This window comes from Cyprinus carpio, chromosome A7, assembly GCF_018340385.1.
Source record: "Cyprinus carpio isolate SPL01 chromosome A7, ASM1834038v1, whole genome shotgun sequence".
Lineage (NCBI taxonomy): Eukaryota > Metazoa > Chordata > Actinopteri > Cypriniformes > Cyprinidae > Cyprinus > Cyprinus carpio.
The window spans coordinates 16,075,250-16,090,773 of NC_056578.1; the positions used below are offsets into that span (position 1 = coordinate 16,075,250).

A 15,524-nucleotide genomic window follows, 5' to 3' on the forward strand; every position below is an offset into this window, starting at 1 on the left:
AGTGCACAGTACTAACATGAACTGTTAATGAAACATGGAAACTCCTGAAAAGAATGAATATCATACCTTCATGCAAATCCTTCCCAGCTAACACATGAAGTACCGGTTATGTGATTTATTTGTACTTTACTTTTATTTCACACGTTACATGCTCGTAGTTTCTTTTGTGATTTAGTGAAGTGATATACAGCGCTCCTCCACATTTCACGACACACCAGTTGAGAAACACTGATATTATATTATATTATTCTATATTATATTATATTATATTATATTATATTATATTATATTATATTATATTATATTATATTATATTATATTATATTAATGTGGCGAGGCGGGGGTAAAGTGGGGGGTGGGGGGGTTTGGGTAAAGTGAGGCGGTCAATTGCATAACTAACACTTGTCTCTAATTCCAGTGATTGGCGGAGAGATGGGATTTAAGCAGCTCCCAGACCTGGGAGGGAAAGAGGACTGATGCAGCACGGATGGTGTGTTTGCACTGTTTTGGTTTTGAGATTATACGAGGCAGTGTGCCTAAAGAGTTTATTTTGCTATATTTTGGTCAATAAAGAGTGCTTGCTCGCCACCCAGACTTCTTCGTCATTTCTATCTTTGCAAACCCTCTACAATTATATTATATTATACATGCCATGTTGGAGGATACTTTTTTATTTATATTATGTAAGATATACAGTGGGTAAAGAAAAGAATCACCCCCCTTTAAAATAATCACATTTTGTTGCTTTGAAGCCTGAAATGAAGACAAAAACAGTTTTTGTTTTATCCAGCTGTATTTACTCAGTACAACTTATAACATCCAAGTGAAAGATATAACAGCAACATGTCAGAATTATAAAACAGAATCACCGAGTTGGAAAAAAGATCACCCCCTCCTAAAAATGACTTGTAAACTCAATCAGGTGTAGCTAATCACCTTCTCAATGGAACACAAAGCCATTTTACATCCAACTGTGATCAGCTGTGGTCATTTTAATTAGCTCAGCATGAAAAGAGCTTCCCTGAAGCATTGCAGTCCTTGGTAGTGCAACTGAAGCAAACAATCAACTATGAGTGGCAAGGCACTGTCAAAAGATCTCCGGGATAGAGTTGTGGACAGGCACAAGTCAGGAGATGGATACAAAAAAATTCAAAGGCTTTATCAATGACCAGAAACACAGTGAAGTCTATTATTAAGAAGTGGAAGGTATTTGGTGCAACAGAGACCCTTCCTGGATCAGGTCATCGCTCCAAACTGGATGAAAGAGCCAGGAGGAAACTGTTCAGAGAGGCGACCAAGAGGCCTACAGCAACTCTGAAACAGTTGCAGGAATTTATGACAAAGAGAGGTCATTGTGTGCATGTGACATCACAAATACTCCACAGATGTGGTTTGTATGGGAGGGTTTCAAGAAAAAAGCCACTCCTCAAGAAAGGCTACATACAGTCACGACTGAGCTTTGCCAAAACGCACCTTGAAGATTCTGAGACAGAAGAGACTAAAATTGAATTATTTGGCCTCAACACCAAACAATATGTCTGGTGGGAAATCCAGTGCTCACCATCCAAATAACAGCATTCCGACAGTAAAGCATGGAGGTGGTAATATCCTGTTACAGGTGTGTATCTCTGCAGCAGGGACTGGAGCACTTGTCAGGATAGAAGGAAAAATGGATGAGGCAAAATACTGTCAAATTCTTGAGGATAGTTAGTAGAGACATATTCCAGCAGACTAAAGGCTATAATTAAAGCAAAAGGTGGTTCAAAAAAATACTGACACAAGGGGGTGATCCTTTTTCCAACTCAGTGATTCTGTTTTTTCTCTCTCTCTCTCTCTCTCTCTCTCTCTCTCTCTCTCTCTCTCTCTCTCTCTCTCTCTGATATGTTGGTGTTATATCTTTCACGTGGATGTTATAAGTTGCACTGAGTAAATATAGCTGGATAAAACAAAAATTGTGTCTTCATTTCAGGCTGCAAAGCAACGAAATGTGATTATTTGTTATACCCACTGTAAATATTATTAAAAATGATAGGTCAGCTGTGGCATTCTGCAAGCAGACAATTTTGTTTAATGGCTTCTAAACTGTATTGACCATTATCCCTACTTTCATGTCTCTTTTATCACATTGTACAATAATCTAAACAAATGAATGAATTGATGTCCTTTTATTTATATATACTGTATATATATGGCAGTTGTGCAATAAGCAGGATATTGTACAGTCAGCTGGTCATTGTTTTTCTTTTAGAATACAGTCATCACTAACAAATAGTACCATTTAATTACCATGGTTTCTGAATATGGTAATCAAAATGGTATACATCAATGTACTACTGTATCTGATTCTATCATTGGTGTTTTTGTGGTTTTGTTTGTTTGTTTTTTTGGTTAAAATTTGAAAACTGTTGTATTATCATGTAAAGTAAGTGGAACTCAATACATACCTCTGTATGCTATGTTTTATGTAGCTTAACCAGGTTATTGGGTATGAGGCTCCCCCTCTGTGGAGCTCTGAGCATTTTGGAGCAGAATGTGGTCATTTATTTTTAGACTAGGTTCTTGCTGAGCTTCAGCCAGGATATTTGTCATCTCTCCAGCATAAGATACAGGCCCTCTGTGCCCATCCATTCAAAATATGAAGCCTAGATAAAAAACTAATAAGTTCCAGGGTGCAAACATACTTAAAAAAATGTTGGATGGAAAATGAGGGGGAGAAAGAAGCAGCATTGTTTCAGTCCGCAGCTCTTCTCATGACAATTCTGCTAGCTTCCTGCTGTTTTGATGTTATAGGGCCACAAACACCTCCTGACTCTGTCACACTACAGGAACTCCTCACATTCTTCAGGAAAACAAGCTGTTTATGGTTTTGTTGAGGGGCTGTCTGTGTGTGGACTTGTGTCAGTGTTTGGACAGGGTTATTGTGTTTTGCTGTAAGCTCCAGCATCCATGAAAAGTGTGGAGTCAGCCTGACATGTGGCTTGGAAATCTGCTTGCTTTGAGTTTTAGCAACATAATTTTTTTTTTTGGATTGATGACCTTGTTCAGTTGCATCATGCATTTCTTTTTCTTACTGGTTTATTTTCTATTATCAGCACTTGCCTCAAAACTGCCTCAGATTCAAATATGATGCCATAGAAATCTATAATACATTATTTTTGTTTTAGTTTTGTTTTATTTTATTGGGTTATGACTAGATGTTATGCTTGTGGATTCTAAAAGAAAATATGTAGGCCTAGTCATTGGGTTTTGGGTTACAGAGTACATAATATACAATTCTAATAATTTATTAAATACTATGGAATAGATCATGATCTGCCAGGTACAGCTCTATTATGCTATTACAGCTTTTCCCAAAGTTTCTCCTCTCACATTGGGTAAATTTTTCCCTTATGTCCCAAGTGTGTTATTTGATGTATGAAGCAGATGATTTAAGAGAGGTAGGTTTTTCACTTATCTGCTCTCTTAGCATGTTCTAGATTCAACCAACTCATACATCAGAGTTCACCAAATGTGTCCACATCTTCTGTGTGATGTCAGTGATGGTGTGAGTTTCAGATGGTTCTCTGAAAGAGTGTCCCTGAGAGACAGGGCTGTCAGTAAGTGAGCTTTTTGTTACTACTCTGAAGGCCTCTGAGAGTCTTCTACATTTTATAGACTCAATTATATGCTTGAGTACCAGTGGTGCTGTTTTTATTCCACTTACCGTAGGCCTTAGTCTCGCAAATCCAGACTTTTAATTAGACTTTTAAATGCACTTATTAATTCTAGCTAAGAGTCACCCACTTAAACAGGAAGAGGCAGTCTGACTAGCATGTAAGATACTAAATGCAATCTGTTTTGTTTTACATGCCATTTAGAAACTGTTTTAAAACAGCAGAAAATTATTTGTAGTCCATCTTGAAAGTAATAAAGACTCCTGTATTATTACAGTATATTATGTTTGTAATTTTATGACTCACCAAAACAAATACACGGTTCTAATTATTAATATGGTTCTTGCTGAGTCGAAATCTTGCTGAGATTTGATGGCACCAGTAGGTATCGTTCAGCAACACATATGAAGTGGTAGTGGTATATGAAGCTGAAACCAGAACTGGAGCTTACAAGGTAGAAGAAAGGAAGAGAAATGGGATGTGAGCAGTCTGGTACCTTGTAAACGGCTTTGTTTCACTGATAAAAAAAAAACAACAAAACAAAACTATGCACTCTTAATCCTGGAAGATGTGTTGAGCCAGCCAATCTGACTGAAGAAGGTAATTTCAGCCAGCTCTTGGCAGTTTTGCGTGTAATATGCATCAGATTGACTGTAGGCACTCTGGCTGTGCTGTCTGGCTCTCATTCTAGGTCTGCCCCCAGAATTTGTTTATAGTGCCCATGGTATAAACTATTTACCCAATAACAAATTAATTCAGCATGTTTATGGGAAAAGGCAACTGTCTATGCAATGAATTATAACTCCCTGGGTACCAGTCCAGTCATTTATTTGAAGGAGGTTTAGAAATTTGACAGATGTTTAGTTGGACGGTGCAGCTCTCTGGTGGCATTCACTCTAGGTTATATTTTCCCTTGAGTCTCTGATTCTGACACTTCTCTCTGACAAGAGTTTGGAGGAAGTTTTTTTTTCTTCTGTCCTCTACCCCTCCCCCACTTCTCCCTCATCTCTCTGGCGTTCTGCTCTTCTCTCTGCTGATTTACCCAAAATGTTACATTAGCATTACCTGAATGTCAATGCAGCTTTTTATGCAGTTCTCCTTATTAGGAAAGAAAAATGGACCCAAATACTTACAGGAAGCAGCCTGGCAATAAGGCATTTGTATCATAGTGATAGTGGCTCTGGCATTTCTTTAGGCTGCATTTTACTCACCCCCAAGGAATCCTAGGTGTATATGACTTTCATCTTTCAGATGAATCCAGTCAGAGTTATATTAAAAATTGTCTTTGATCTTTCAAGCTCTATAATTGCAGTCAGCAGGTGTTGCATTGCTTCTGTCCAAAAGATTTTAAATAAAATGCGGCCATCCATAAATAAGTGTCTCACACGGCTAGATAGATTTTTGTTTTGTTGTGTTGTCACTGTTACCATATCCAGGTCACCTGAGACTAATACTATCACTAGAGTTGCATATGCTGAGTTCTGATATTGTTTGCTGACTACTCCTCCTGTCCTGGTCTCTGAGTAGTTTGCCCTCAGGGAATGTGTTTGTCAATGGGTTACTTGAGTGCCTCAAGTCTGTTCCTCTCTGGGGAACCTGTCCCCAGGCTCTGCTTTACTTTGTTGGTTATTAAATTACAAAAATGTATCTGTTTCACTCTTGATTTATTTCTGACTCTTGCAGGGCAAATTTACGCATGTCCAAGCCACCACCAGAGCCGAGGCCTCCCAGCATGGTCAGCGAGTCCTCTGTAGTCATCTCCTCATCCCCTGCGGACACCACCTCAGGATCCAGGGTGAGAAGCCCAGCCTCGTTCAGTGTTGATCTGAGACTGGTTTAATGTGGTATGTTGTGGTGCTGAATCTCAATAAAGGCAAACATTTACGGAGAGCACTTCTAGAGCCTGAAAGTGCCAAGCTGGCTAATTATCTAGAGAGCCTCACCATTGCTAATGTGTGTGTGTGTATCTCATATTAAATCATACTGAAAACGGATAGTTTTTATAGGTAATAGGAGAGAGTGAATTGGCCTCATATATTTTTCTTTATTCCTCCAATTTTGATAAATGACCCAAGCAGAGGGTGTAATAGGTTACTGATTTTTCTAGCACCAGAGAAGCTGGACTTAATCTCCTGTGCAGTTTGGATGCGTTGTCAGAGGTCATGAGGTAATACTGCATAGAACATCTGCAGAGGATAGAGACATTTACAGTACTGACTCGCTAATTAAATCTGAGCATGTGTGGCACAGTTACACTTTAGGTGAGAACCCCTAATACTCTGTCTTGGTCTAGTGCATTAATATGCACTGCCATATATAGAGTTTTTCCAGGTGTTACAGAACATGGGCTATACTAGAGGTCAAAGACCTGACAAGCTGTCACATTTCAGGCTGTGTTTGAGAGTTTTTCATTAGATTTTTTTTTTATAAATATAAAATATAGAATTAATAATGTTATATTATAAATATAATTACAAATAATTTGAATGAAAAATAAAAAAATATAAGTGTGTGTGTGTGTGTGATTTACATATATGTGTATACAGTATGTGCACAATTTTATTTATATAATTTCTAATTCTATACAATTTTTAAAACATGCATATTTTTTGATAACATGCATATTGTTTACCATATCTAATTTTGCATGCATACATGGTAATGGGAATGCAGAGATGCAGATGTTTCTTTCTATTAGAGGGTGATTTTGACTCATTGAAGTTTTAATGGCCTGGCCTGACACACATTGACTCTGTCACTGTGTGGTGAAGAGTCTGGTGCTGGTCTGTCAATGACAGAACTGTGTCAGCATCATATGAGCTTTCACAAACAGATCGATCAAGATCCCAGAGGGTCCTCATCTCTGTGCGCACACACACACACACACACACACACACTTTACTGGGAATGGACCAGGCTCCTGCTGGGCATCCGTCATCATCTCACATTTGTTTTTATTTTTGTTTTCTTTTTTCTTTTCAATACCACAGAGTTTGAAACCCAGTGGGAAGGTGCATTGCTTTGGCAAGCGTGACCATTCCATCAAGAGGAACCCTAATGTCCCAGTGGTGGTGAGAGGATGGCTCTACAAACAGGTGTGGCCCTCAAAAGTGAAACCTTGATGCGAGTGATCAGAGAATCTGATTTTTATCTTTATTGAATGATGTTCAAATGTTACAGTAGTTATACAATAGTGATGAACTAAGATCCACGGGCAATAAACTGATTAACGGAGCATGTTATTCAACATAACATTAAATAAATATTCAATCTGAACAGAGGGGCCTCCAATTAAATGGTAATAATATTTACATTGGTTGGTAACGATAGATTATAAACTGACTGTTATTTTTATTTTCAATTTAAAAGATAACATCTGAAAATGTTTGGTGGGCTGAAATATTACTGTTCTTTCACCATCAGGACAGCTCAGGCATGAGACTGTGGAAGAGGAAATGGTTTGTGTTGTCTGATTACTGCCTGTTTTACTATAAAGGTGAGTTATAATCCTCAGCTTTAATTAGCTGCAATTATCTAAAAAAGTCTCTAATTTTATTGCACAGTAATCACATTTTATAAGTAAAACACTCCATTTCTCTAAAACATTATTATTAGAGTACCTACAATTTAATAGGTAATAGCAGGTTTTTCATTTACTATTTTTATTCCTATTGCTTGCACATATCATATTGAATAATTATACTGTATGATTTTAACACAGTTCTAATACTAACACAGTAATACTCTTTTGATCTTTAATAATTTTGGTGGGTAGAGTGGAGTGTAATCTGTGTCTTTAAGTGTATTGCCAATAAACCAATTACCATTACCCAAATGTAATCTAACAATTTTCAAACATTTTCATCTAGCATCTGTTCTTTGCTCACAGATAGTCGAGAGGAGACGGTTCTAGGCAGCATTCCTCTGCCCAGCTATGTCATTTCCCCCGTGGGACCCGAGGACCACATTAGCCGCAAGTACGCCTTCAAGGTAAGAGCGTCATGATAATCTGCTACTCTGTTCCTGTGTGTTTTAACTAATCATGTTCCTCTACGCAGTTACCTAATATATTCTTGTCATGGAGTCAAAAAAAACTCAGACCAGATAATAAAAAAAAAAAAAAAAAAAAATTATATTTTGAAATATTATAATATTATATTGACTTATTCTTTGAATTTGGAACAGCCCTTCTCTTTTTGTCCAGTATTGTTAGCCTCAGTGTCTGTCAGCATAATGCAGATGCTGTTAGCTCACAGAAATTCACACTGAGCTTCCACCCAACTCGTTTTTCCACAGTCCTGTTCTCTTTCACAGAGCAGACATGGGAACATTATCTAAAACCTTCTCTGAGTGAGGCCTATTGATGGCAAGCTTCCATTGAGCCTCACAAACTTCCTCCCACTGTTTACTGCGCTCCAGCGGACAGTGAAATAATGTTTAAGAGTCGGTCTCCTTCTGAAGCAGAGCCTCTTCTGAAGAACAATACTCCAGGAATGTTTGATCCCATCACTGCAGCTCATTCATTTCCTCCGCTCCTTGGCTCCGCCATACTTTCTCATGGGTACATCATACAAAATCCATTACCCTGCCCGTATTCCCCAGTGCTGGAATTTGTTTGACTATTGTGCCAGCAGGCAGATTAATTATACATCTACTCTATTTCTAATATCCTCCCTCTTACTTGCCCTGCAGTCTGTAATGTACCAGAGCAAGGTGAGAGGCCTCGTTCACTCATTGGTGCTCTGGGTGTTAATTAGTAGGTTGTTAGTTAGGAGATCTCCATCAGTGAAACTAGCTATCAGCTATTTGAACATTTTGCTGCTTTATTTATTTGAATTAGCCCCAAAGGTCTCCTTTTTGTCTAATGTTTTCTACTCTAACTGGCTTCTCTTAGGCAGCAATTAAATAGTTTGTCTGCATACTGTACATGTGAAGAAGAGTCTTGCATGTTTATTTTCTGTAATATTAAGATATCTTTAAAACTGTCTGCAGGAAGGTTCATTTCTTTATTTAATAATGATCTGTTGGTCAACAGGGTAAATTCTAGTGACCAACTTAAACCCGTTCCGAAATGTGCATGGGGAAAACTTTTGCCTTCACACAAAATTTGAATGGTTGGATTTTGCACACGAAAATTCACAGAACAATGGTAAATGTGACAGCAATTTTATGAGTATGAGCAGTTTTTTAGTGAATCAAAAACATACAGTTATTGTCACCATCTGAGAAGTTGGCAGGAATTCATGAAAGGTCTTATATTTCATATAGGAAATGATATGACATGTATTTGAGTTCAAAAATAGAAGAGCTCATGATTTTTCTTTTCAGCTGATTCATTTATTCAGCTACAGCAGTTAAATGTTATGATGTTTATTAATCATCTTGTCCGGTTCTCTGGAGTGTTGTACTTTTGCTCTCCCAGTGGCGTAATTCTGCTTAGCTTTGCTGCCTCTAATGCTAATTGTGTTTCCACTCACCATGCTTATCTGACTGATATTTCACAACCAGGGACATTTCAACACATCTTCTAGTTTTGGTTAACATTTTTCACATAGGCCGTGATCCACCTCCCTCTGTTTTTGCACAGCTCACTCTTATTCTCTCATTCCTATTGGCCTTTTGCTTCCTGTTGTGACCTGGTGCATTATGGGAGCTGAACCGGGTGCATCTATTGGAAGGGCCGTCTCCTGAGTCAGCCTCTTGCATGAATAGGTATTTTAATTTCCATTCATTACTATCAGCAGATCTCCACTCCATCACCATCCAGTGCATGGCATTTTCCATGGCAGATGAAAAATGCACATAGCCCATGTGCATTGATGTGTTTCAGCATGAATGCGACTCATTACGCTTCCTCTGGAACAGACAATGCCAGTTCGACAATCCTATCTTCATATTCTTCATATCTCCCTGATGTGAATATTGGATATGCTGATATATCCTTATGAATGTGTGAATCTCATACTAAAGACTGGCATTGCTCTCTTCTCACTTCATCACTTGCATCAGTATTTCCAATGTTGGTTATCATTCACACATTTCTACACTCTCATGTGCTATTCAGTGACTTTTAAATTCTCAGTGCTGTAACTATAATATGAAGTGGGTCTGTTGTTAAATGTATGTAATTATATTTACAATTTTTGAGTATACACTACCATTCAAAATTTTGGAGTCGGTAAGATTTATTCGGTGTTTTAATAACAGTAATATCGTGAAATATTACATTCTAAAATTATGTATTTTATTACGTTTTAAAATATTTTAAGATGTAATTTATTGCTGTGGTGACAAAGCTGAATTCTCAGAAGCTATTACTCCTTCAGAAATTATTTTAATATACTGATTTGTTTTTCAAGAAGCATTTCTTATTATCACCAGTGTTGAAAACATTTATGCTGCTTAATATTTTTATGGAAACTGAGATAAGAACAGCATTTATTTGAAATGGAAGTCTTTTGTAACATTGTAACATTTATAACATTCACTGTCAACATTGTTTGATCAATTTAATGCATCCTTGCTGAATAAAAGTATTCAGTTCTTTATATAAATATATATACTATATATATATATTAATATCATATATATCTATATATATATATATATTTATATATATATCATATAAATAAATATATATATATTATATATATATTATATATATATATATATATATATATATATATATATACCATATATATGTTCCACTAGAATGTTGATATTACACAAATCTGAATTGTTTATCTCAGTATTTTTTATGTGTTTTAACCCACACAGACATTAAGGCCAAAAGATAAACAAAAGAAAAACATATGTTTGTATGCATTTTCTCACATGTTTAATTTAAAAACAATTTCTATCTGAGGTATAGTCCAAGTTATTTACAACTTCTAATCTATGGACAACATTTTTGACATTTTTTTAATACTACAGGTATAACTTTTATTTGTCCCTTTTGTTTGTCCCTTGAACAAAAACATATTTTTGTATTGGACATAATTTAAATGCAAATACAATAACTTCTTTTTTTCTTTACTTTTTTATGGCTGTTCTTTTGCAACAGTTGTATTTTTTAAATGTTTTGGCACCCCTGTCTCGATAACAGTTAACTACAGTTGTGTTTTTGGTCATTTTTCACAACTGTAGGAACATTGTTTTTTTGTGCCACAGATGCTGTCCATGAATATTAAGTAGGAAATAACCCCAAATATTCCGTTAACCTCTGAAGGGGTTGAGTGATTTAATCAAATTCCTCTGATTAATCACTGCATATCCCATTTAGTGGGATAACCCTGAATGAAAGCCAAGGACTAGATGGGTAATCTGAGGTCATTAACTTCTTAAAGACAGGAATTTGACAGGAATATAAATCAGCAGACAATGCTTTCCTTCAGTAGCTGATACTTGATATAACAGGCACTGAAATCACTGCCCAGGTTTTGTTTTCCATTTCTCATTGTTTGTCATGATAAAATGTTATTAATGGTTTTTAAAGATATGTGCCATCTTTCTTTTTGCTTTCTGCTGTTGTGAATTTATTTTGTTTATTCACATTTGCATGTGTAGATGTGTGTATATGAGTAAGAGATTTTATTACATTAAATTAAAAGCATATTTTTGTAATGGAATAACATACCAAAAAATGTCTCTACATCCTTGCAGATCACTGAAACAAGTATCCTGAGATATCACACATGTCTCTCTGACAGCCCTAGGGTCTGTAAACTGCAGAAGAATGCAGGACACTATTGTTTAGACAGTCTGTCAATCATTTTGAGTGTTTTACAGATGACACCACACACACATCATATAGACTTCTCTGGTCAACACGTGTGCTATCAGGCAAAGAACTGCAACAAAGTCGATGAGAAAACAGTAGGATAATATAAAGACTTCATGAGCAGATATCGGATATTGGAGGGGCTGCTTTAGCCATTAGTGTGTGACAGGCGGGATAATAGACTCCTAGAAAGGGGGAAAATGTGCCGTGAGCAGAGATACAGCTGTCGAATTGCGAATTAAGAGACACCTTCAATGTAGCCCAAAGGCCACTGCATTGACTTTCTACAGAATGAGTCAGTGTTACCAGATGTAAGCTCTGTGTGTGTGTTGCGGGGGGGGGAAGAACGGTCTGCTGCCTGTTTGAATGGGTCTGGGTGTGCCTGGCAAAAGCGCTGAGCTGGACTCTGTTTGTAAGCGTTTCGATGTGTGAGTGGTGGCCGTACCCCTATCAGAGAGATTAGACTTTTTTTTGGCAGTAGCAGATTTAGTGAACGGAAGGTGCATGGAGCTAGTTTAGCTGGGGGCTTTTAACCCTGGCCTTAAACAGTAAGAAAATGAACAGCTTTGTTTATGTGTGTAAGTATTTGTGTGCATCTTTAATGGTGTGTGCTTTTAACATTTGTTTGGTGTGTTTGGTGTTTACAATTGACCCAAAAAGTATTTGAACACTTATTTGTACACTTGATAACCAGATGAAGAGGGGGAGGGCAAGTATAGAGATACTTGTGTTTAGACCTTCTGCTGAAGTAAATTATATAATATTTCTGGAATAGGTAAAGTAAGTATAAAATAATTTCTGTCATCTCCTCTCTGCAGGAACGGCTCACAGATTTTATTGATTGATCATTTGTTTGCTGTGTACTGAATGTTGGAGTTCAGATCTTCAATGCTGACATTGATGATTTTTATTCTATGGAAGCCTGTTTGTACCTCATTCTAAAATAAAAAGGTAACAGATGTTATATCTCAAAATAGTGGCTTAATGTCAATATTATTATTTTATTTTATTATAATTCCAATTACGACTTTATTTCTTAGAACTGTGATTTTATACCTCACAATTATGACTTTTATTTCCCACATTTGTTTCCCGCATTTTTTATGAAAGAAATTAATACTTTTATTCAGCAAGGATGCATTAAATTGAACATAATTTATATTTTATATTTATAATTAAAAAAAAAAAAGATTTATATTTTTAATAAATGCTGTTCTTTAGAACTTTCTTTTGATCAAGAATCCTGAAAAAAATACATATATACATATATTAAAATATAAATGGTTATTTTAAAATCTTTTAAATTATTAAATTAAAATATTTCAATTGCTGTTTTACTGTATTTTTTCAAATAAATGCAGCCTTGGTGAGTAGGAGACTTCTTTTAAAGCATTACAAAATCTTCAGACCCAAATTTTTTTTGGTAGTGTATATCTCACAAATGCACAAGTTCATTTTAAACTTTCTCACAGTTACTAATTTTTATATACTCTGAGGCATAACGGGCTTCCATATTCTGATGCATAGTCTGCAGTACAAAAATGATTAATTCATTATTTTTCAAGTGCAGATCATTTGACTGAAGTGCATGATAATATTTGTAACAATGATAATGTAGTTATCATTGGTTAGTAACCCTCTTACAGGCCATTTCCTCAGCTCTGATCACCAAAATAAACAGACCAGATCAGCATGACTCTGAGCTTGCTACAATGATGCTGTCACAGCAGTTCTGGGGCCCGCTGGTCCAGCGCATTACGTGCAACCTCTATGCATGGTCAGAGCTGATGGTCCCCTCTGTCTCTCTGTTTCTCCCTCAGGCCTGCCACACGGGAATGCGCTCCTACATTTACAATAAGAATTCTCTGATTGGCTCGCAGGCCGAGCACTGTGGCATGAGGACCTACTTCTTCAGCGCCGACACACAAGAGGACATGAATGGCTGGATCCGGGCCATGAATCAGGCTGCACTGATGCAGAGCCATGTTGTGAAGAGGTAAGTCACCTCCTGCTGCTGCAAATCTTTTCTCAGGGCTGGTGTCTAGAAACAAGATCAGTATCTGCTCAGAGACCTGGGCAGTATATTCCATTAAACAGGATAACCCTTAACCCTTATTTATTTTTTTTCAAACTGTGATTTTATTTGTCAGACTTAATACAAAGAAGGAAAAACAGACAGCAAATGCATTAAAATTACATTAAAAAAAAAAAAAAAAAAAATCAAGATAAAAAATATAAATAAATGGGATAATATATATATCTGGTTGTGCTGGATTCATAAAAATACACTTGATCTCTGAAACAACTTATCTTTTCTGATTGAAAAATAATATTACCATATGATATCAATGTGTAATATTTTTCACTCCTTCATGGTCCAGTCAAATCCCTATGGATTTTATCCTTACAGATCCCCTACATGTCCTTACAAGTTCCCTTACATATTCTTTCATCATGTAAAAAAAGCCATTTCATGTTTTATTTAAGAACTGACTTAGTGACCCAGTATAGTATTAATTATGTTCTCCACTGATTTCTCCTGGCTCTCTTAATTTCCTTTATTTAGCCCTCATTAATGTCATTTAAACTTTATTATCCTAATTCTTTGATATTATGTTCTTTGAATTTATATAATGTGATGATTGATATTTCCAACTATGAAAATTTCATGCAGAACAGAAGTGAAGTGGTCTTAAAGGTTTCTGCAGTACTGTTAAGTTTAATTAATCTAATTAAGCCTGTCCAATGGCGTCAGCCATCTATCAGGGTTAAAACTACAGTCATTCTTGATTTTGAACTCCATTCATTTGTATTCAAATCGGGAGGCCGGCAGCACAAGCACATCGAAAAAAAAAACTTGTCTTTCACTGTGTACCGAAGTTTAAGTTTGGCGAAGCTCTGACCTGCAAATTCACGAAGCGCAAAGGTATTAATCTTATAACGGACCTAAAGAGCATCTGAACATCACAAATCGAACTCTTGGCTGAATTCAAAGCACACACAATCTTAAAAATTGTATTTTTGTAGGCTTAGTGTGACCGCAGCTTTGTTCTTTGCGCTGACTTGTTTGTGTATTTGAAGTAGCTACTTCTTTTTAAAAATTCATTTTGGGGACCGTTTGCTGTCCCCAAAAATGTTTGGATCCTTTTTAATATAGGAATAGGAATGCTGATGGCATTAATAAACTGTAGCTGTATGTTGTGGTCTAGTTATTTAAAGCAATAGCTCAACCAAAAATGTACTTACCCCCTAAGCCATCCAAGATGTAGATGAATATGTTTCTTCATCAGAATGGATTTGAAAAAAGTTATCTTTACATCGCTAATTCAGTAATGGATGCTCTGCAGAGAATGGGTGCCTCTAGAATTCCGTTAGAATTAATTCCAAACAGCTGATTAAAATATCACAATATTCCACAAGTATTCCAAATGACTCTAGTCCATCAATTAATGTCTTGTGAAGTAAAATCTGCATGATTTTAAGAATTCATAATTCATAATTAAGGCATTTTAGCTTTAAAATGTTGCTTCTGGCCAAAATATGGCAAGGCAATAATAACCCATGATAACGCTTCCTCCAGCTTCCTCCAGTCCATCCCCTGTTGTCCTTTCACGTTAAAATTCTCTGACATGTTTGTTAAGATCTGTTTTTGCTTCTAAATGGTACTTTATTTTGTGGAATATTGTGATGTTTTCATCAGCTGTTTGGACTCTCATTTTAACGGCACCCATTCACTGCAGAGGATCCATTGCTGAGTAAGTAATCAAAAGTTTCTCCAAATTTTCTCTTATTAAGACACAAATTCATCTACTGTACATTTGGGATAGCTGTGAGGGTACGTACATTTTCAGGATTTTTTCCATTTTGGGTGAACTATTCCTTTAAGCTAATGTCTGATCTAAAGATCAGGGGTACAGCAAAAGCAGTGTGGTGTATTCTCATCTGCTGCTGTTGTGCTGGTGCAGAGGCACGGTGCCATAGTTGTGTACACTTTGACATCGCAGCTCTGGGGAGGAGTATCACTGCGGCATGTTGCAGCCAGCTGATTGTGGGCCACCAGCCCAGAACACAGCACTCGGATTGGGCGTGAT

General features: G+C 36.6%; 1 protein-coding gene across 7 annotated transcripts in view; it reads left to right on the forward strand.

Annotated features, from left to right (window-relative positions):
- The window catches only part of LOC109072428 (pleckstrin homology domain-containing family A member 7-like), a 93,191-nt gene that overhangs the window by 55,383 nt on the left and 22,284 nt on the right, over positions 1–15,524 (forward strand). For 5 of the 7 annotated variants that reach the window (XM_042759932.1, XM_042759934.1, XM_042759935.1 and 2 more), the window contains 5 exons: positions 5,337–5,448; positions 6,644–6,748; positions 7,077–7,149; positions 7,543–7,643; positions 13,254–13,429. In XM_042759932.1, coding sequence (XP_042615866.1) covers positions 5,337–5,448; positions 6,644–6,748; positions 7,077–7,149; positions 7,543–7,643; positions 13,254–13,429 — 567 coding nt within the window. Of the gene's footprint in view, positions 1–418; positions 491–5,336; positions 5,449–6,643; positions 6,749–7,076; positions 7,150–7,542; positions 7,644–7,704; positions 9,366–13,253; positions 13,430–15,524 lie in introns of those variants that run through there. The other 2 variants (XM_042759936.1, XM_042759939.1) reach the window with 2 other exon arrangements.